The 22,573-nt window shown below is 48.0% G+C and overlaps 2 protein-coding genes across 5 annotated transcripts in view; one reads left to right on the top strand and one right to left on the bottom strand.

Moving 5' to 3' along the window:
- The window catches only part of Spidr (scaffolding protein involved in DNA repair), a 349,934-nt gene extending 328,964 nt beyond the window's left edge, over positions 1 to 20,970 (top strand). For 2 of the 4 annotated variants that reach the window (XM_005396031.2, XM_013520205.1), the window contains 6 exons: positions 1,277 to 1,487; positions 2,194 to 2,346; positions 13,660 to 13,753; positions 14,919 to 15,033; positions 15,291 to 15,344; positions 20,371 to 20,970. In XM_005396031.2, the coding sequence (XP_005396088.1) occupies positions 1,277 to 1,487; positions 2,194 to 2,346; positions 13,660 to 13,753; positions 14,919 to 15,033; positions 15,291 to 15,344; positions 20,371 to 20,535 (792 nt within the window). In that variant the 3' untranslated portion in view covers positions 20,536 to 20,970. The other 2 variants (XM_005396032.2, XM_013520203.1) reach the window with 2 other exon arrangements.
- A 932-nt stretch (positions 20,971 to 21,902) lies between these two features.
- Cebpd (CCAAT/enhancer binding protein (C/EBP), delta) lies at positions 21,903 to 22,573 on the bottom strand (the record flags this gene model as incomplete). Its single annotated transcript, XM_005396117.2, is given in 1 exon segment — positions 21,903 to 22,573. A coding segment is annotated over 1 exon segment (308 nt), but the record flags the coding sequence as incomplete, so codon positions are not given.

Below are 22,573 nucleotides of genomic sequence, written 5' to 3' on the forward strand. Positions count from 1 at the left end.
GAGGTCTTTCTTTCTTTTTTTGGTATTTCATTTTTTCAAAGCTATTAAAAACAGGACTGTTTTCATAGTTTCCCTCTCAGTGGACTCCCTGTTGATGTACAGGGTGTCACTGGCTTTGTGTGCTGATTTTCCATCTTGCTGCGTTGCTGAAGTTATTTATTAGTTGTAGGGGTCTTTTGGTGTAATTTTTGAGTGGTCTAGGATCATGTCGTCTGCAAATAAAGATAGATGACGTCCTCCTTTCCTCCCTATATACCTTTTATGTCTTTCTCTTGCCTGGTTTCTGTGGCTGAAGTTTGGAGTACTATATTGACAAGAATGGTAAGGGTGAACTCCCTTGCCTTATTCCTGATAAAGTCATAATTCCATGCCAGTGCCTCCAACACAGACCATTGCCACAGAATTTACTCGACTTTCCCCACTTGCATATGTATAACTCCCTGTCTCACAGTGAAAAACCTGGCTCCATTTTCTTTAGAATTACTGACTCCAACATCCCAACCACACAGGGTCGCTTCACCCCCGCCCACAGCTCCCTACCATGCAGTTTATCTTCTCTGCCCAGTCCTGTTAACCAGCCATGTAGAATCCTCAGCCTGACCCTCCCATCTGTGCCGGCATTTCCATTGGACCTCAGCTAGCAAAACACTCAAACGCCCCACCCAACTGGCTGTCCTTGGCCCATTTAAATCTACTGAATCCTGAGCCCTGATCTAAGACAGAGGGAGAATCCCAGTTTAATTGAACTTGTAAAAGCATTACAACTTTTATAGATAAGGGAAAAAATAAAAGGATTATAGTAAAAGAAAAGAAGAAAGACAAAGAGGAGAAAAACAAAAGCTGTTGTAGATACAACAAACGTGTGTCACCTGCTCTATACCAAGGCCTTGTACAAAGTCTGAGGGTGACTGAGATCTGTTTCTAACCCTCTGGAAACTTGCAGCTACCCAGAGAGAAAATGCAGGTACACAAGAGAGGAGATAACATTGTAAGCATACAAACGTCAGATCAGTGGGAAAGAACAGGAATGCTACCTGAACAGGCCCGAGGAGAGCACTGCCACCAAAAGGCGGGCTGTGTCCAGGAAGGACCCCTTCAACAAGTGCAGGGCCGGGCACAGCCATGTTAGTGACCAAGACGTGCAAACTCTACTATGTATCTGAAGTATTTTCAAAATAATATCTTAAATTGTTGATGTTAGTCTCCTAAGGTTATTGTTTTTTAAAATCAGTGTTGAATGTAAGAATAGTTAGTAGCCTTTACTTTTAAATTGCAGCTGAAGAGTCTGCTTCTTTTGGAGCAAAGGGAGATATGGCTGCTTGTGACCGACATCAGCCTGCAAACGAAGACTCGGAGCGGCCCCCACCTGCCCAAGACCCTGCCAGTCTGTGTGGCCCCCTCGTGTGTGCTGTGCCCGGAAGTTCTGCAGGCGCTCACCGTGGCTGCGCCTCACAGCGTCTTCTTCAGAGATGCTGTCAGAGACCACGGTGTGCTGGCCTCCTCTCAGGAGCTTTGGTTGGGGCGAATGGTGCCCACGCAGCGGCCCTGGGAGCTTCCAGATGCCTCCATTTTGCTCAGCACTGCTGATACCTTCACAAAGCCCAGTGCAGAGCCAGCCTACCGGGTGGAGGGGTCCATGTTACCTGGGCCTTGGGCTTCTGCTCACCCTGTCACGGCACCTGGTCAGGGCCGGCATCTGCGCGATGCTGGCAGGCCTGTGGACACACCGCCGGGTACTCCGGGGTTCTCGTTGGCAGCACCCCGTGCCGGTGCAAAAACTACCTAAAGCCGTGGCCTGGGCGGCCCCTTTTAAAAAACAAACCAAAAACCAGAACATTTTGAATGTATAGGCTTTAAGTCAGCGTCCTTCTTTTTAGGGATCAAACTAAAGTCTTACCTGTTATTTTTTATATGTTATTAAGATAAAATTTGCATACTCTAACCCATTGCCTTTCAAACTGAATTTGAATCCCATATTGGTGCACTTTCCCGTCCCAGCCCCCTGGGGCCTGGGGCTGTACTTCCGCACATGCGTCGCACTGCGTGTGGCCTGGCTTTCGGAGCAGGCAGCCCCACACACTCACCTTCTCACCTACATGGCTTGAGGGGAGGCTGGTAAAGGAGGATGTCTTTACTGGCAGAACTCACACTTTTCTTCAGGGCTTCACTAATCTGAACTGTCTCTTTTGGCAGGCCAGATTATTTGTGTTGAACGGACTGTCCTCTTGCTTCAAAAGCCCCTTTTGTGTGTGGCCTCTGGTGCTGATTCCTGTGAGCTGACTGGCCCAGTGGAACTGGATGAACTGGACTCCCTCACCCCTGTCAACTCCATTTGTAGTGTACAAGGTGGGCAGCCATCTCTTCGGAAATGGCGTCTGTGTTGTCTTAAATAGTGTGCTACTGTGTATGCATTTACTCAACAAGGTTTTGTTGATTGTCTCTATGTACCAGACATGGAGTAACAAGAACAGAATGGGAAGAGGTTCTTGCCTCTTGGATTTAGAGTCTGTATAGAAAGATGTGTGTCTTAATCACATTCCTTCTTGCTGGAACAAAATATCTAACACCCACAATTTAAAGGAGGAAAGGTACCGGAGAAAAACCAAAAAAATAAAATAAAATAAAATAAAAATAAAGGAGGAAAGGTTTATTGTAGCTCATATGTTGTAGAGATCTCAACCCACAGTCTGCTGGCTCCAAGGCAGGACAGGATGACAGAGGGGCGTGGTAGAGGAAAAGCTGCTCCCCTCGTGGTGGCTGGGAAGTAGAAAAGGGAGGAGCCACGAGGGAGAGAGGTCCTCCAGGCCATACCCCCAGTGACACACCGTTTCTGACCAGGCCCTGCCTTCAGCACCAAGCCCCCTGTAGTTGGCCATAATCCAGTCACCTTCCACAAGACCCTGCTTCTGAGCACACGAGGCTTTGGCGGGACATCTAGATCTAAGCTGTAAATTGTGCAAGTCAGATAAGGGCACAAAAAATGGCAGGACAGCAGCATTTCCAGTGTTTCAGCTATTAATAGGGCCCTCACCATGTCTGGGAGACCAAAGGCGGCTTCCTGAAGGCAGGACACTGGAGCTGAGATCTACGGAGTGGAGCACATTATATCAGGGGCTGGGGAGGGAGCAGGAGTTGCAGAGGCGACTGAGAGGAGAGCTGGTGAGCAAAGGTGGACAGCGTAGGCAGCTGTGGAGAAGTGAATGGCGAGGAGAAGCAGAAGGGCCAGCTGAGTCAGGAGTGTGCTCTGCCGTCTCCGGAGAGGGTGTGGGCTGACCCCATCCCTTCAGAGCAGATGGAGGGGCCGGCACAGTGATGGTAGCAACAGAGAAGTAAACGCAGGGGTGGATTTATTCAGGAAGGAAACTGGTGGCTTGGGTGATGAACAGGGCCAAGAAGGAACAGGGCACAGACAAAGGGCGAGGACATGCGGCCACCTCCACGTCTGGCCCAGGCAAGGAGATGAGGGTGCTGCTGTCGGTATTGCTGAAGCAGGACACCATGGAGGCAGCTCTGAGAGGACCACCAAGTTCTGTTGGAGAGGTTGGGTATTCTTGTTACATCTGAGAAGATGCTTTGGTAGTTACTTGCATATATGAATCTGGAGCTGAAAATAACATTAATGCTTTCTTTTTTTACCCCCCTTTGTGACAGGGCCTCACTGTGTAGTTGAGGTTGGCCTTGAACTCATTATATAGCTTAAGCTGGCCTCAAATTCATGATCCTCCTGCCTCAGGCTCCTAAGTGCTAGGATTACAGGTGTGCAAAACCATACCTGGCTTCCTACATAATTTTTATAAAGTTTAAAAAAAAAAGCAAGCATTTCCAGGTGTGGTGGTACAAGGCTGTAATTCCAGCCCTCAGAAGGCTGAGGCAGGAGGATACAAGTTCCAGGACAGCCTAAACTACATGGCATGAATTCAAGTCCAGCTTGGGCTACATATTAAAACCCTATCTCAAAAAAATTTTTTAATTAAAACAGCTGTGCATGGTGGCACATGCCTATAATTTTAGCACTGGGGAGGCTGAGGCAGGAGGATCCCTATGAGTTTGAGGCCAGCCTGGGCTACATAGTGAGTTTGAGGCCAGTCTGAATTACATAGGGGGAGACCCAGTTAAAAGAAAAGGAGAGAAAGGAGGGCTAGTTACACATTATTCTGTCACTTCTGTCATTTAATGTTCTAGCCAAAGTCAGGCATTTTTCATATGCCTGTAATCCCAGCATTTGGGAGACTGAGGCAGAAGGATCACAATGACTTCAAGTTCAAGGCCAGCCTGGGCTACAAACGGAGTTCACAACCAACCTGAACTACATAGTGAAACCCTGTCTCAAGAAGACAACAAAACAAAACATGGTCTACCTGATGTCTGTTCAGGGGATGGAGATCTGTTGTACATTTTTCATAGTCAAATAATAGTTCCTCATGAACAAAGTTCCTCCAGTAATGGGTAACTAGGATGTTCCTGTATTACAGTTGTAGACAAGGCTATTTGGGGACATCATTCCCTGCTTGTTTCTATAAAGGAAGACTTCAGGAGATTAGGGTCATGTGTTTCTTTAAACAGTTTTATTGACATACAACTCATACACCCTACAATTCGGGAGAAATGTGGTAACACACAGTTCTGATCTTAGTTAGCTACTTGGGAGGCTAAGGCTGGAGGATCACAAAGTTAAGGCCATCCTTGACAACTTACTGGATCCTGTCTCAAAATAAAATTAAAAGATCTTGGGATGTAACTCAGCACTAGAGTTCATACGTAGCTTACGTGCGTCTCTGGGTTCAATTCCTGGTACCACAAAGGAAAAAAGAAAAAGTGTTTTCAGTATATTCACAGATGGTCCAGCCATCACTGCAGCCTAACACTGGAACAGAAGGAAAGCCCACACCGTCAGATACTCCCTGTCGCCCCCACCTCCCACACCCTGGTCTAGGAGACAACAGTATCTGTCTACTTCCTGTTCTGTGGATTTGCCTCTCCTGGCCTTTCCTATAGACAGAACCATGTAATATGTGGGTTTTCTTGATTGGCATCTTTGACTTGGCATAATGCTTTCAACATTCATCCATGATGTGATATTTTTTGGAATTTTATTCCTTTTATGGCAGAAAAATATTTCATTGTACGGACACACCACATTTTGTTTATTCTTTTATCAGCTGATGGACATCTAGGTTGTTTCCATTCTTTTAACTCTTAGCAAAGAGCTGGTCCTTATGTACAGGAATAGAGCTGCTGTGAATAATCATGGACAAGTTTTTGTTTGAATGCCTATTTTAAAGTCTAGGGAATGTATCCAAAAATGAAATTTCTGGGTCACATGGCAGCCCTGCATTTAATCATTCTGAAGATTGATGAAGTATTTTCCAGAATGGCTACATTATGGATTTGTATATCTTTAATAATAAAAATTATAGCTAAATTACTTTCTAGAACCAGGTGTGGTGGCGCACACCTGTAATCCCAGCACTCAGGAGGCTGAGGCAGGAGGATCGTTGCGAGTTCGAGGCCAGCCTGGGCTACAAAGTGAGCTCAAGGTCAGCCTGACCTGCATAGTGAGACCCTGTCTCAAAAAGACAAAAAAAAAAAAAAAAATACTTTCTAAACAGTGTATAAAACATCAAACTTCTAAAACAAACAAATGCCAAACTCGGGGTTCCATTTTCCCGGCTCTTGGCCAGCAGTAGTTTCTAAATTTTTTTTTTTTTTTTTGACAGGGTCTCACTGAGTTGCTGAGGCTGGTCTCAAATTGACAGTCCTCCAGCTTCAGCCTCCCAAGTAGCCTGGGAGTACAGTGTGTGCCACCACACTGAGCTCCTGATACTTTTTATAATTTTTCTGAACAGTTGTAATGACAAAATTTGTGATCCCTCTGTTTCCTGTTGCTTTCAATGAATCATGCCCTGCTTTGTGAGACTGAGTACTTGCTGGCTGTGGTGAGGCCACTTGGGTTTTCCGTTTTGCATTTCTCCCTTTGATATTGGTGCTGAAACTCAAATGTGGTCGTGAGTTGATGGGGCAAAGGATGGCTGTGGGGTGTAGAGGTCCTGGAGGCCGCTGATGCCACATAAAAGCCACAGATCACATGAGGCCTCCATTTCCCCATCTGTAAAATAGGGATATGAGAGTCAGTCATAAAGCATTAAGAATTAAATGAGATAGCACAGTCTAGTGGAGAAAATAAACAACTCAATACTTCTGCTATCAGGACCTAGGAAGGGAGGCACAGGCATCACAGTAGCCCTTGACTATCTGGATTTGTCAGACAGACTTGACACAGGCCTTCTAGGCAGGTGGAAGGGCACTTGGAAAATCCACAGAGGCGCTGGGGCAGTTGTAAAACCTCCACGTGCTGGGGTAGCGGTAGGGACAGTGAAGGGTGAGGTGGGGAGCCCCACGTGGACCAACCTGGGACCAAGTTTGTTCTGCCCTGTTCTGCTTTCCCCTGCTTTGCTCATGTGGTATGATCTTTTTTTTTTTTTGGTACTGGAAATCAAACTCAGGACCTCACCCTTGTGATCACATTTTTATATGAAGCAGTTCCAGAGCACAGTACATAGAGTACGGTGCAAAGCAGGGAGAGATGTTGGCAGGAAGGGGTAAGGAGGGCAGAGGGCTTTTGAGGTCAGGTGGAATAGGGCCATCAGCGAGCCAGCAAAAAGCTGCCCCTAGTGTGCAGCTGCTCGGCGCGCCTGAGCTGTGCAGTTGGGCACAGGGCGGATCCCTTGAGCGGATAGGCTGTGAGGATAGAGTTCATGGACACAGTCTGCAGTCCTCAGTGGACAAGCTATCCGGACTGAGGGCACCACAGAGAGGTACCGCCCAGGTCCGTGAGCCAACAGCGGAGCAGATCGGATCGCCCAGTGTAGACGCGCGCACCTCCCGAGTCCCTGTGTGCTGTGCATGTGTGCTGTGCATGTGCCATTAACCCTGGCCCCCAGCTGGGCTCTCTGCTCTGTTCAGTGTGTCTATATTCTCTTGCCAGAAGCACACTGTATTGATTACTGTCACTCCATTATATGTCTTCAACTTGGGTCGTGTAAGTCCTCCAGTTTTTGTTTTTCAATGTTATCTTGGCTATTCTAGCCTTTTGCCTTTCCATATAAACTGTAGGATCAGTTTGTTGATGTTGCACAAAATGGCTTTGCTGGGACTCTGACTGGAATTACACTGAGTCTGTAGATGACACTGGCCCAGGCTGACGACTTCACAATGCTTAGTGTTCTCCGCATCCGTGCTCGTGGACTAGCGGCGTGTTGTTGACACAGTGGCGCCGCGGTTCCCGAACTTGACTCTTTCCATGACTGGTCACACACTGAGTTGGACGAGAACCGAATCAAGTGCCATGGTTGTGCGACCTTGTGGGGATATTTGATTTGGTTCTCGTCCAAATCAGTTTGTGACCAGAATCATGGAAAGTCAAGTTCGTGAACCACAGTACCACTGTATCTTCTGTGATTTCTCTTAGCAGAAGTTTTTTACTTCTTGACAGATCTTGTGAAATTTTGTTAGATTTATGCCTAAATGCTTCATTTGTTTTGTGTTCATGTGAGTGGTCTTGGGCTTTTAATTTCAAATTCAGATTGCTCATTGCTAGTATATAGGGACGCAGTTACATTTTGTATGTTAACCCTGTATCGCAGTCATCATCAAATACATGGTCGCATAGAACTGTCACTTTAGGATTTCTCTGTATAGAAAAGTATGTCCTTGGGCCGGGGATATAGTTCAAAGCCACAGCACTTGCCTGGCCAGGGTGAATCCCTGTGTTCAGTTCCCAGTACCAAAAAAAAAGTGTGTCATACTTGAACAAAGACAATTTTATTTCTTCCTCAATCTCTGTAGCATTTAAAAAATTTACTTATTTATGTTTTTATTTACACATACATGAATGCTGATGATTGAACCCAAAATCTTCGCATGCTGTATATACCTTTTATTTCCTTCTCTTGTCTTGTTACACTAGCTAGGACTTCTAGTATTATGTAGAATAGCAGTGATAAAGGGGACTTCCTTGCCCTATTCCTGACCGTAAGCCGATACCATGCAGTTTCTTACCTGAAATTGTAGGGGCTTTGTTGTTGTTCCATCTGCTAAAGATACTGTCACTTAGGAAGAAAAAAATACTAACTCTCCTGCACTTCTTTTTTTTTTTTCTTTTTGAGACAGGGTTTCCCTTCATGGTTCAGGCTGGCCTTGAAGTTACCTTGTAGCCCAAGCTGGCCTCAGACAGTCATGCTCCTGCCTCAGCCTCCCAAGTGCTGGGATTACAGGCATGTGCCACCATGCCTGGCTGCTTCTGCACTTTTCCTGTACTCTTCTTTCGTACTTAATTATCCTTGTTTCTGTCCTCTGTATTAAGATTAGTAGCATTTTGTTTCATAACCATAATTAAGCCTTACACACTTTGTCTATAAGTTGATTCTTAAAGATGAAGATCAATAAATTATAATTATATATTTTTCACTGCACGGGAAAATACTATACCACAATTCTATTTTCTTTCTTCTTTCCTTTTTTTTTTGTACCAGGACTCAAACTCACAATCTCACACTTGCCAGGCAGGTACTGCACCACTGAGCTAAATCCCTGGCCCTTCTATTTCATTTTTTGTATGATCTTTTTCATTTTTTCATGAAGTTTTGTGTTGACTTTCATTTTCTTTGCATTGCCTGAACCGCAGCTAATTTTTTCCTAACGCCTTGAAAATTGTATCAAACCATTGAGTAATCCTTTCCTTCCATAATGTTTCTCTTGAAAATTCTGTCTTTCTGATCCGCCTCTCCCATCCTGGGGACTGGACCCAGGGCCTCATGCATACTGGGCAAGTGCTGACCCCTGAGCTGTATCCCTAGCTGTGATCTGATTTTGCTTTGCTGCTCTGCTTTCAGCTCTTGTCTTGAGGCTCCTCAAACATTCATCAGCTAGGTTTACTCAAACGGTAGATGTTTTCGTAGATGTTCTATACCAAGTTGAAGAAGCTCTCCTTTATTCCTAGTTTTCTGAGAGTTTTTTTTATCACAATTGAGCTTTAGATTTTGTCAAATGGCCTTTCTACAGCTATCAATCTAATCTAATTTTGCAAAAATTATATATTAATGTGGTAGATTATAGTAGTTGATTTTTAAATGGTTGAACTAGCTTTGCATACTTGGAATAAATCCCATGAGGTGGTATGCAGTCATTTTTTATATAGTGCATTAGACTTGCTGTGGAATCAGTAATAATGGCCCTTTCATTTTTGCTATTACTAATTTATATCTTCTCCTTTTTACTTTTGGTTAACCTCGCTGAAGTTTATTAGTTTTTATTGATTTTTTCCAAAAAACCAAATTTGAAGTTTCTTGATGTGTATTTTCTCTATTAATTTTGTTTCCAGTTTCTTTGACTTCTGCTGTAATTTTTGCTATTGCCTTTATTCTCCATACATGATTTAAATTTACTCTTTTCCTTGTTTCCTAAAAATGAAAACTTAGATTATTTATTTCAGATCATTAAATGCATGTCTAACATATGCATTCAATGCTGTAAATTTCCCCCAAGTACTGCGCTTTTGCTGCATACTATACAAATTTTGGGGGCCGGGGATGTAGCTCAGTGGCATAAGCGCTTGCCTGGCAAGCCTGAGGTCATGAGTTTGATTCCTGATACCCAAAAAAAAAAAGAAAAGATTTTTTTTGATATATTTTTATTTTCGTTTGGTTCAAAATATTCTTTAATTTCTCTTGAGAGCTCTTGAGTTATTTAATCTCTAAATATTTTGGGGCTTTCCGGCTATGTCTGTGTTACTGATTTCTAGTTTTAATTTCTCTGTGGTCTGAGGACAACCTTTCAGATTTGTTAAGGATCTGTTTCATGGCCTAGGATGTGGTCTTTCTTGGTGAGTGTTGGTGTGACTTGAGAAAAATGTGTGTCCTGGCCGGGCTCGGTGGCTCATGCCTATAGCTCAAGTGTGGAGGCTAAGACAGGAGGCTCACACGTTTGAGGCCAGTCTGGGCTACAGTCAGACCCTGTCCCTAAATAAAGGAGTAATGAGAGGAATGTATGTTCTGCTGCTGCTGAATGGAGAATTCAGTAGTATCAATTAAATCCTATTGGTGGACGGTGCCGTCAATTCAGCTCTACTCTTACAATTTTCTGCCTGCTGGATATGTCAGTTACTCATATAGCGGTATTCAAATCTCCTACTATATGGTGAATTTGTTTGTCTCTTCTCAGAGTTTCCTCCTTTTCCCCATGTATTTGGATGCTCTGTTGTTAAGCACATACACATGAAGGTACTGTTCTCGCAGCAAATTGAACTCAGTGGTTGCTGGGTTTTGTTTTTGCAGTACTAGACTAAGAAAGATAAAAGGTTTTTTTCTATTTGGTTGGTTGGGTTTGTTTTTTTTTTAAGAGATGCATCTGGATATGTTGCCCAGACTGGCCTTGAACTCCTGGGCTCAAGTGATCTTCTTGCCTCGTCTGCCCAGGTAACTGGGATTACAGGCACATGTGTGCCCCCATGCCCCCGAAATGTGTAATATTTTATTTTACTTTCATGTAGTCTTTCCCTAATGCTCCTTTGCTTTTCAGGTAGATCCAAGGTTTTTTTCCTCCCATCTTGCCATTTTTATCTAGCATTCCCTGCAGGCTCCTCTGCTTTCAGGCTTGCTCTGAAGCTGCCCTGCAGGTCCATGGCCACCCATATGAGTTGTATGAGCAGACGATTATCACAGAGCAGGACTGAGTGCTGCGGGATCGTCTGATGAGAATCAGTTGACGGGGCCAAAAGGGAAAGCAAAGACCCAGCTACACAGTAGCATTGGTTGGTAAAAACCTACCTTGCGTGCAGCCTGGGGGTGACCCACTCCAGCGAGGTGTTCACGCTGGCCTGAGGGGGAGATCCACGGGGGAAGCTGAAGTCCACAGTGCTCCGTGACAGTGACAGTGTCTCCCCTGGCCCCTCACCCTCACCCGGTCTGCCCTCTGTCCCAGAAGGACTCAGTGATGCCTTATCCCCAGATGGGCTTACCCCCGGTGGGCTCCTTCACACCTGCAGGAAGTGAGGGCTGGGACCCGGCACCTCACAGGTGCAGCTGGGTCAGCCGAGCGTGTGCACTCAGATGGCTGAACGGTGAGCGAGCTCTCAGAGCCGGGCGCCAGCAGACCCCGCACCCCCCTGAGGACAGTGCCAGTGGGAAGGTGTGCAGCGCTCCTAGGAAACGGAGCTTCTGTGAGAGGAAAGTGTCCGCTCCCAGCTGAGGACACCTGCCTCGTCATCTGCACGGTACCTGTCAGTCCCCAGTCTGTGCACATTTCTTGCTGGGTTATTTTCTGGGTGTTTGGCTCTGTTGATTTTTCTTTCCCTCACACTGCTCGCATGTCTTAATCCCCCCTCGCCTGTGGCTGGGCACCTTATGTTCACGGGGGGAGTCGATACGGCAGGCACCCTGGTGACACCTGTCTCTGGGCAGGAGTGGCAGAGTGCTGCCCTCCAAGCAGGTTTCCGCCTCTAGATAGAAGAAGATAAAACTTCGAGCCCCAATTTCTTCTCATTAGCAAAGCAAAGGGGCGAGGGTGAATTGCGAGAGATTTCTGTATGCAAGACGGGCACAGAGAAGGCTTTCACAGCAGCTGGCAGGCAGGCCAGGGAGGCTGGGCTCACCTGGCAAAAACTGGTGTTTTCTGTCTTTCAGATGTTCGTTTAGGTGAACGTTCTCAGCGGTAACTGATTAATAATGTACTTCCCAGCCATCCCTTAAAATTCATTTAACTTTGCCCTAAATGATTTCCAATGGCTTGTAGACCCCATATTTCCTCAACTCTTGCCTTATTCTCTAAGTCAGAGGAAATTACTTAATTCCATATAAATGTAGATGCTGTTAACACCCACAAATATCCAGGGTAAAAAGGAACTTTTATTAGTAGAGCTTACTTTTATTAATTTATTTAGCAGTTGTTTCCCAAGCGCTGCTCAGAACCAGCTTGGTGCTGGGTGTGCAGGCGGGGGTGGGACGTAGTGCTGTTCAGGGACACAGCTGCTCGTTTCTGCCCCTTGAGCCTCCTTCTGCGTGCGCCTATTATGAATTAGCCGACAGCCCTTTCTGGATGCATTATAAGACTTTATTGACTTTATGTTTTATCTCTTTGACCCTCACTTTTGATTAGATTTGTAAGGACAATGTCATTATCTGAGGCAGCCCTTTCAAAATCAAGACCTATTATTCTAAATTTCAAGCCGTCATTCAAGTCTGCATTGCATGAATGCATTTTAATAAACCAAGCTTTGTAGTTCTTATAATTCTGTTTTACCCTCTACAGATAAATTTTTTCTTAGTGTTTATTCTAGTAGGGAATAAACCTCTTGTTTCAAGAATGGGAATATAGCTAGATGTAGTGACACATGCCTATAATCCCAGGACTCTGGGCGACTAAGGCGGTGGGATCAAAGATTTGAGTGCCAGCTGGGGAGCTTAGAGAAACACTGTCTCAAAATATTTAAAAAGGGCTTGGGGATAGGTACTCAGTGCAAAGGCCATGGGTTCAGTCCCTAGTACCAAAAGGAGTAGGGAGCTGAGGATATATCTCAGTGGTAGAGAGTTTACATAGTATGCACAAGTCTCTGGATTCAATCCTCAGGACCACCAGAAAGAAAGAGAGCGAGACAGGGAGAGAAAGAAAGACACTGAACAGCCAAGAAAGATAGGTGCAGGTCCATGATGTCTGCTTTGCTTACTTAAGGTCCAAAGTGCCCCACTGATCTTTAAGGGATGAAAAAGTTTTAAAACTTTGGAAGTAATTTATCTCCCCATACTAAGACAGTGTACTTCTTAGCAGTCTGAGGCATTCTGAATGTGAGCATGGAAACCCGCATATACTATTATCAGAGATCTCATTAATGACTTTATTTTTTACTGTACTAGAGATCAAACCCATGGGTAGTCTACCACAGAGCTATATCCCTGCCCCTTTTTATGTTTTATTTTTGAGGCAAGGTCTCACTGAGTGGCCCAGGCTGGCCTCAAACTTGCCATCCTCCCACCTTAGCTTCCCAAGTTGCTGAGTTTATAGGCATGCACCACTACACTCAGTTTAAATTTTCAAATAAATGCTTACCTGTGGGACTGCATTATAGCAAATAATTGGTATATACTCCAAAATTTATCACAGATATAAAAAGTAAAGAATAGGATACATGCAACTTTTTAATATTTTGATTCTCAATCTCTTAAATTTGTCAGGTATTTTATGTCCTTTTAAAAGAAAACCAAAATCTTGGTTTTTGTTTTTCTAAATTTCCATCATTCTTCCCTCAATAAAATTCATTACCTTAAAAAAAATCTGAACTGGGAATGGTGGTCCATGCCTGTAATCTCTAGCATTTGGAAGGTTGAGGCAGGAGAATTTCCAATCTGAGGCCAGCTGGGCTACACAGCAAAGCCTTGTCTCAGAAAACAACAAAGTCAAAGAAATCCTGGCTAGCTGGTGATGGTGTAGACACATTTTAAAACTTAGTTTTCATTGTCAGGATTTCATGTATGCAATAAATGGAAATTACAAAAAGCTGAGGAACATTCAGGTAAACTCACAAGTGAGGGAACATTCTAAAGGCCCTGGTGTCGTCTGAGCTCTCAGGCAGAACTCCTGAGCGTCTGCCTCTCCTCTCCTCGGCCCTAGGCACTGTGGTCGATGTGGATGAGAGCACTGCTTTCTCCTGGCCTGTGTGTGACCAGTGCGGCAGCGGGCGACTGGAACAAAGGCTGGAAGACAGGTAAGGCTGGCCTGAAGCCCCAGGGCTCTGACCGGCAGAGCAGCAGCCCAGCCCCGGGGCCCCACAGCGCTGCTGTCTCTGGCGGCTTCCCCAGGAGCCAGCCCCAGCTGGACTGCAGGGAGAAGCCATGGGGCCGGCGGGTTTCCTCACAGGGAGTTCTGCTGTTCTTGCCGCTCCCCCTGGGTTTTTGCCCTCGGCTTCTTTATGATCAGGGAGAGAAAGAAAAGGAGGCCGTGTGAACGACTGAGGCACACGCGTGCCTGCACAGTGTTCCCTTGGCAGTGGGCAGACTTTTCTAGAGATCAGGGGGCAGCCCCTGGCCAGCTGTCTCTTCCCTGCCCAGCTTTTCTGCCAGCGCCTCCTCCCCCAGGTCACAGTAGGGGCCGCATGTCCGTGCAGTCTGTTCCTTTGGAATTAGCTCCCTGCCCTCCCGAATGGACTTTGTCTTGTGACAGAAGGAAAGAGCATGCTCTTTGTTTGCCTGCTTCTTTTTAATTTCTTCCCTCTTTTTCAGTACTGGGAGTTGAACCAGGGCCTTTACACTGAGCTACATCTCTAGGCCCACCCCCTTTTATTTTTTATCTTGAGGCAAGATCTTGCTAAATCACTAAGTTGCCCATGTGAGTCACAAACTTGTGATCCTCCTGCCTCAGCCTGCCTCAGCCCCAGCCTGCCTCAGCCGGGGTTACAGGTGTGTACCAGCATATCCAGCTAACTTACTTGGAAATAAGCATCCAATGTCCTCTTGATGCCTTTGTGGTAGTGCCCTACGCGTACGCAAGGCATCATTGACTTGTGTGGAGAGACCAGGGTGTGTGGGTCCAGTGGGGAGCAGCATGGGAGCAAAGAGCTGGTGGCTAAGCACGGCTCCAGACCCCCAGAGGGCCTTGCTTCACTTCCTGGGAGGCTTGCTCCACCTGACATGTTAATGGCACATACCTCTGACTGCCCGGGGCCCCCGTACAGCCTCCCGTCTCTGCTGCCTAAGCCGGCATTCATCCTTCATACAAGCCCAGTTCCTGGCTGAGCTCTGGAATTTGGTTCTGAGCAGAACCCTCCTTTCTCAGTGTGCAAACACGCGTGCTTAGAGAGGTATCTGCTGCAGCAGATCTCCTCTGAGGCCTGTTCCCTGTTGCTTCTCTTCCCGTGCGTCTCCACACACCAGAGGCGCCTTTTCCTGTGGGGACTGCTCCCGAGTGGTCACGTCTCCTGTTCTGAAGAGGCACCTGCAGGTCTTTCTGGACTGCCCCGCAAGGCCCCAGTGCAGCGTGAAGGTCAAGGTAGGAGGCAGGGCACATGCGTGGTCTTCCCGGTGTGGGACTCGCGGGTGGACCAGCACTCCTAGGAGCACCTGTGGGAAGCGGGGGAGGGCGCTGTGTGAACACACTATCCGTTTATTTAAGACTCAGACTGAAGCTCTGACGAAGAGATAGGAACTTTAGGTTTCACTTGTTAACTTTCTGGACGGGAGCTGTTTTAGCGGGAGCACTTACTGCACTGGTGTGGTTGACCCAGCCCCATTTCCCTGTTATTGCAGCTGTTGCAGAGCAGTATTTCTTCACTGCTGAGGTTTGCCGCCTGCGAGGATGGGGTAAGTCGGGCGGGGGGGCAGCCAGGTGTGCATTCCCCTGCCGACCCCGAAGAAGCCCCTCTGCCGTGTATGTTCGGTTACAGCAAATCCCACCGTAAGGTGCTGTGGCGCTCACAGTGAAACATGGATACAGATGGCCACCTGGCTTCGCGAGAGCCTTTCCTCTCTACAGACCTGGGGGTGGACACGGGGATGTTTCTGTGGCTTTGGTTATGGTAGCGCAGCCTGGAGACCAGAGCCCCCTGCCAGGGCTTCACAGTCATGGAACAGCGTCGCCTGGATACATTTCGGTGTTTCGTTCCTGGGTCTTCCCGACCCTGTGTGATTGCACACGTTGCTGCGATTCCTCACAACTTACTTGCCTGTCTCAAGAGTTACTGCAGTAAAGCTTGGTAAAGCTCGTGTGCTCTGACGGTCTGAGAAGACAGTCACCGAAGTATTTAATTTATGGGCCAAAGGCAGTTTCGGCATTGTAAATTTCTTTATAATGGGACCTCTGTCCTTAAGATGCCACCTATCTTGTCAGAGCCATTTAAAGGCATTATGGATGGCTCGAATTACTACATTCCTAAACCCAGAGAAGGGCCCAGGAAGCAGGCACTGGGCTGCGAGGTAGCAGGGCAGGAGCCCAGGTTGAGAGGCATCTGACACAGGGTCCACATCCCAGGAGCTGACGGGCCAGCCTCCCGGGACGGGGGACAGGTAAGGCTGATCATCCCTCGAACAACTCAGGCCCGTAAACAGAAGCCTTTTTCTAATGGTCCTCATGGCCACGTTCAAGCTCTCATTCCACCCAGAAGGTGTGGTGACTCGATCCGTTCTGTGGGGCTCCTCCCCAAGGCCCTGCCTGCTCCCTCCAGCCCTGGCCAGCCCCTGTCCCAGCCCTGCATTCAGTGGGGCGGCAGCCCTGCCTCACAGAACAGCAGTTGACCCTCTTTCATGGAGGCCAAGGCTGTCGGAGTTTGGATTAAATTGGAATGCGGATAAAATCACGGGCAGAATCTTTGAGGATTACTGGCCTACGCTGTTCTCGGCCCTGGCTTCACAGCAGCATCACTTGCAGAGCTCTGAAGAGAGTTTCTGTCCCTGTAAGATGAAGCCCACCAGCTCTAAAGCTGCTTGGTGACCTGTGCTCCAGCTTGGAGCCTTCCTCTGAGCTGCCTGCTGCCACTGCACAAGTAGGGACTGATGCACAGACCAGGCTGCCGGAGGGTGCAAACGCAAGTGTTTCCTGATTGTGCAAAAGGCAGCAGTCACCGTAAGCTAAGCACCAAGCTCACCACTTTCTCATGTGTGTCCCTGTTCAGCTTCCCACCGTCCTGGTGGGGCAAGATCCACCTTCTGCAGTTAGGGAGCGCAAGGCTCACCACGGGCAGCTCACAGAGGCAGAGTTGTCAGCCCCACAGACGTGAGCCGCTGGCAGAGTTGGCCAGCCCAGATGGGACTTGTGACGGGGACTTAGGGAAGCTTCCATGTTGAGTAGGTGATGAGACAGCCATGCCTTTCAGCTGATTTCTTGTCTACTGCCTTTTGGCCACCCAAGGTTGATAAGTTGGAGGTTTCTAAGGTGGGTGACAGGAGTTGGGCAGACACTACAGATGGGTAGATGAGGGATTTCAAGAAATAAATCTCTCGAGAATGGTGAGGAAAAGCACTAGAAACACTCCTGCTTGAGAACTCACAACAAACTCAAACCCAACACCTAAACTGGGCATAGTGGCACACGCCTGCAATACCAGCACTCAGGAGGCTGAGGCAGGAGGATTGCTGTAAGGAGGATTGCTTGAGGCCAGCCTGGGCTATATAGTGAGTCCAAGGCCAGTCTGCACTACATAGGGAGACCCTGTCTCAGAAAAACCAAAAAAATAAAATAAACCCCACACCTAGAAACTAAAACCAAGGACCCCTTGGTGTGGCACATAGCTCACCCACTGATCCAGCTGCACAGTCTCTGGATGAAAGCTGGGCATTGCAGGCTGGTGACCATCTGGGTGCCTTCAGGCTCCCAGGAAGGCAGCCTGGTACTTCCTCCAGGAAGCCTCCAGTGATGGGCAGTGCTATGCATTGCCTGCTGATCCCAGGGCTCATTTACAAACCTGGAGACCAGAAAACCCTAGCAGAGATCCTCCCACCTGCCCTTTGCTTCCTACTGGCTGAGATGCCTTGTTCCTCTCACACATTTAACTGTGCAACTAGGTAAAGCTCTGCTTATAAAGAGCACAAGAGGAGGTGTATGTATCATGTGAATGTGAGTGTGCATGTGCTGGTGTGCATGCTCACACGTGTATGTGTGCATACATGTACGTGTTGTGTGAAGGGGCATAGTGTCACAACCCCAGGCGTCATCTTTGCAAGTGCTCTGGTCTCAGAGCCCACCCTAATGGATCGAGGGCACGTTCCAAACCTAGAGGTGCGTGTCTTAGGAAGCACCTTACCCCCGCCAGCTGTACCTGCCGTGGCTGATTACGCCTGTGTGTCTGACTGGAAAAGGAGCTGAGAGAAGCTTGTGCGTAGACATACAGAGCAGTTTTCTGGTCTGGATTATGTGAGAGTGCACATCTACCAAAATCCAAAAGAATCAAATTAGGGCTTTCCACAAGAAGCGTTCCCTGGAGCAAACATACTGTTTCCAGTTAGGATACACGAGCATCGAGTTTTATGCCTTTGCTGTTCCATGGTTAAGCAGCCGATGTGAAAATAAGAGGAATGGCCATCATTCATGTCGTTTCTCAGTGGTAACATTGTAGTGATACGGAATTTAGAATTTGTTCCTTTACCTTTCAGGAAAAAAAAATTAAGGGGCTATATGTACTGTGGCTTTTAACGATCGAGACACATATCATATATATCCTCATACATGTTCATATGAATAGTGCATGTGAATTTAGTGGCACAGTTTTTGTAACCTCATCTTAATTTTCCCTAAATATAAAAGATGTATAATTTAAACTCCATTTGTAGGAGATGGAGCCAAACCTATCACTGTAAGTAGATTTTTCCCCTCAATACTGAGAATTGAAACTAGAATCTTTTCACTGGGTTATATCTCTAGCCAGTTTATTTTTAAACCTTGACACAGGGTCTCACGAAGTTGCCCAGGATGACTTTGAACTTGCAGTCCTCCAGCCTCAGCCTCCTGCCTCAGCCTCCCATAAGAATGTGCCACCACACCTGGCTCGGAAAAGAAATATTTTTAATACTGTTTTTGAAGTCAGAGTTCTGTAGTTTTAACTCAGAGTATCCTAGGAATGCCTGGGCCAAATCTTCATACTCACAACATACAAGGCTAGCTAAAAGAGTAAGAGACACCAAAGACTCACCCAGCTTTCCTATTTCCTCCCAGCAGCGAATGGTCACCCCTCGTTCTACAGAATGGTACCCTCCCTCCAGACCTGCAGCCTCAAGGCTGTCCTGGTCGCTGCCCCCTCTTCAGTGCCAGGCAGTGGGCTCACGGTAAACCCATAGTGCCCAGATGAGTGAGCGGCCATGGACTTCCGTGCTGGCCACATGCGAGCGTGCAGGAAGGCCCTCCCCGCACTGTCCACTTCCTTCTCTTCCCGCCGTGGCCGGCAGCTCTCACTCTGAACTCTCCACTCTGAACTCTCCACTAAGCTATACTTTTGAGACTTACTTTTTTAACCAAAGAAGCCAGAAATCCTTACAGATCGCAGTAAGTAGGCTAGGTGTGTCACACCCTGCCCGTATAACAGGTGGGACAGTGAAACAGTGTAACAGGTGAGAAAGTGAGCTGGCGTCAGAGTCACGTTCATATCCCAGACTGATCCCGGATGGTTATTGCTACAGAACAAATCATCTCAAGACTTAGTGGCTTCAACATGTATTCTGCACGTGGACCTGCAGTTCCGGCAGGACAGCCCATCTCTCCTCCACTGGACGTGAGTCGGTGCTCCGAGGGCGGGCTGGGCTCACCAAAGCTCCATTCCGTGTCTGGCCGGGGCTCTGACTGGACTCCCTCATAGCCCCCGTCTGAGTGCTGAGAGCCACAGAGAACCCTGGCGTCTCTCCTAACCAAGCTTGGGACAGTATTTGAGCCTGTTCTCCTGTACCTCGTTCTGCAACATAATCACTGTGACCAGCCCAGAAGCAGGGCGAGGGCAGTGAGACCCCCTTTGATGAGAAGGGCACAAAGAGTCAGACTGTTCTGGCCACATCATCTGGCTTCTCCAGCTTCCGTGTCCTTGGGCGTGACACATCAGTGACAGAGGGATGAGCACTAATACACACTATGCAGAACGCTGTGGAGGTTCACGTAGCATCTGCGCGCCTTCTTCGGCTTCAGTCTCCCAGGAGGCCGGAGCTGTCATTTATCCCCAGCTCCGAGTGCTGCTTTCAGCCCCCACCCTCCAGCGCACCTGCTCGACAGTGCAGTGTGCAGAGGCCACACCGGAGCACAGCCTTGACAGGGACAGCCACAGCCACGAAGTACCTGTGTTCCCATCTGGAGATGAAACTTGCCCGAGACTAAGAAGACGCTTAGTCTCATTACTACAGCACAGCAAGAGGCATTCAGCCCAGTCTAACCCGAGAACAAATGGGATCCTACTGAAGAGGGAAGTGTGGGGCGAACTACCAGGAAATCCTTTGACCGGAAGTATTGCTAGATTGGAGAAGTGTCCGAAAGGAAGTGGGAGACAGCTGTGAGCCACACACCCGGCCCCAGCCTGCCCAGCTGGGAGAGAGGCAGATCCTTCGCACGTCTGTGCCCCAGTTCCTTCCCTAGGTCAGCTCATCAGCTCATCACTGAAGCACTGATACTTTACATGATACATAAAAACAAGAATGTTGTTATCCGAATGTAGGATTTCCTTCATTTGCCCTAGTAAAGGGGGCTTTTATAGGCAGCACGTTACCGCCCCCCCCCAAAAAAAAACCCTCACCATCTGAGCAGGGAAGGTCAGAGTCCAGGGGAAGGGCCTCTGCTCAGGCCTGTCCCGTTCTGCTGCAGGGAACAGAATGTCCAGGGCTCACTTTATTTGCTTTAACCAGCATGCCTTTATCGCTGCAGAGCTATGAAGTGAAGAGTGTCCTCGGAAAGGAGGTGGGGCTGTTAAGCTGTTTTGTCCAGTCCATCACCACCCACCCAGCCAGCTGCGTTGGATTGGAGGAAATCGAGCTTCTGAGCGCAGGAGCAGCTCCGGAGAAGCGCCCGCCCTGGCCGGTGGATCTGTGAACTTTGCGAGGGCGAGGGTGGGGGCTGTTGAGGTAGTTATTTGTTAACTATGGACAGAGCAAATAGATTTTACGATCTTAAAATAAAAGTTTGAACTTTCCTAGGGCAAATTTAGGATGGTTTTGTAAATTCTAAATTAAAACATCTTTTTTATTTTTTCATCACCTTTCTATAAAATTCATATGAAGGAACATGTTTTGAAAGGTCAACTCAGCCTGGGATCTTTCTTTTGTATTTATCTTGGGCTGTAATATCAATCTATCTGAAAGAATTATGTTGTACAGTTGTAGCTTCAAAGTATCCAATTTTTTTTACCATGATTTATCTTTTCCTTACAGTATTTGTTTTAACCCCTCACCCCAAGTATACCCTGCAGAACTTAAAATCTTATGTCCCATATTGTGGTGTGCTACAATAAACAAATGTCTACATCAAGCATTATGCATTTCAGTATTTTTGGGAAAATGTTGTGGAGAACTATGTCAGAGGTAAAACTGTTGCCCGTAAAGTGTACAATATTTAACCAGCGTGATGAGAGCTGTAATGAACAGATACAAGCAGCTCCGTTCTGCCACACGCCTGTGGGATGGTTCCAGAGAGTGCACACGGAACAAAGATTACACCGACTTTTAGCAGTCAGTTACCATTTGCTTTGCTGGCACAGATTTAAGCTACCAATCAGTGTGAGCACCGAATATTTTGTTTCCTTGTAGCAACATCGTGAGAGCCGTGGTTAATCAATTGCATGATACACGCTTAGAGAAAAGGTGCCCGTCACCCAGTTTTCTTAAGGAAAAGCAGATGGCTTTGGGTGAGGCGTAGAAACACTTCTGCTGGCAGGACAGCCGGTGCGCAGTGGCTCTGGGGCTGCCCCTGCACCTCTTGCAGGACACTTGGAAGATCTACTCCATCTTGTCCGGGAGGCAGGAAAGTGAAAGCAGAGTCCCAGGAGAGCCCGACCCAGTGAAGACAAGGTTCTGGGCCACTCGAGCCGCGCTGTGCGGTCCCCCCCGCCCCCTCCCCCACCCCGGCAGCGGCTGTCTAAGGTTAGGGCGCTCCCGGGGTGTTCTCAGCAGGGTCCCCAAGTCCACCGCTGCCCCGCCGCATCTGCATGCTCTGCGGGGGCACCTTCGGCCTAAAGCTGCTCGAGTAACTAAGAGTGCCCAGTCGGGCTTCACCGACCTTCCCAAGCCACGCAGCACACGTGGAGGTGGCCCTAATGCTTCAAGAGCAAGCGGCCTCGGCGTCCGGACGGCTCCCTCGCGGGCGCACACCTGTCCGCTCGCCGCCGCCGCCGCCGCCGGGTCCCGGGACGCGCGCTTCCCAGGCGGGTGTGCGGCGCTCGCTGCGAACACAGGAAGCAGGCGCGAGTTTAAATGCTTTATTCTTACAAATACTGTAAAAATTAATATAAAAAAGAGCATGCTCAGTCTTTTAAAAACCTTTTATCTGCAATACAAAGAGTTTGTCTGGAAGGTCTTTTTCTTTTTTACAAATGTACCTTAGCTGCATCGACAGGAGTAAAATGTAGAAAAAGCTACCATTATAAAAATAATTTAAGGGAAAATAAACACGTATAGCTTCTCTCGCGGTCCAGAGGCAGCAAGTCCAGGCTGGAGCTTCCTTTCGCTCCCTCGTCCCAAAGAAACTGCAGCCGGCGCGGCTGCCCGCGCCCCGGGCCGTCGGGCTGAGGTATCGGTCGTTGGTGAGTCTCTCCGCCCGGCCGCGCGTTACCGGCAGTCGGCGGCGCCGGCGGGCGGCAGGAAGGGCGGGCTGGGCAGCTGTTTGAAGAACTGCCGCAGGCCGGCCAGGTCCCTGGTGAGCTGCTCCACGCGCTGGTGCAGCTTCTCGTTCTCGGCCGACAGCTCCACCAGCTTCTGCTGCATCTCCTGGTTGCGCCGCTTGGCCTTGTCGCGGCTCTTGCGCACGGCGATGTTGTTGCGCTCGCGCCGCTGCCGGTACTCGGGGCTGCCGCGGTCCGGGCCCCTCTTGCCGGAGCCCTTCTCTCGCGCGGGGCCGGGCGCCGGGCTCGGCCCCG

This window comes from Chinchilla lanigera, unplaced genomic scaffold, assembly GCF_000276665.1.
Source record: "Chinchilla lanigera isolate Chin_1 unplaced genomic scaffold, ChiLan1.0 scaffold00053, whole genome shotgun sequence".
Taxonomy (NCBI): Eukaryota; Metazoa; Chordata; class Mammalia; order Rodentia; family Chinchillidae; genus Chinchilla; species Chinchilla lanigera.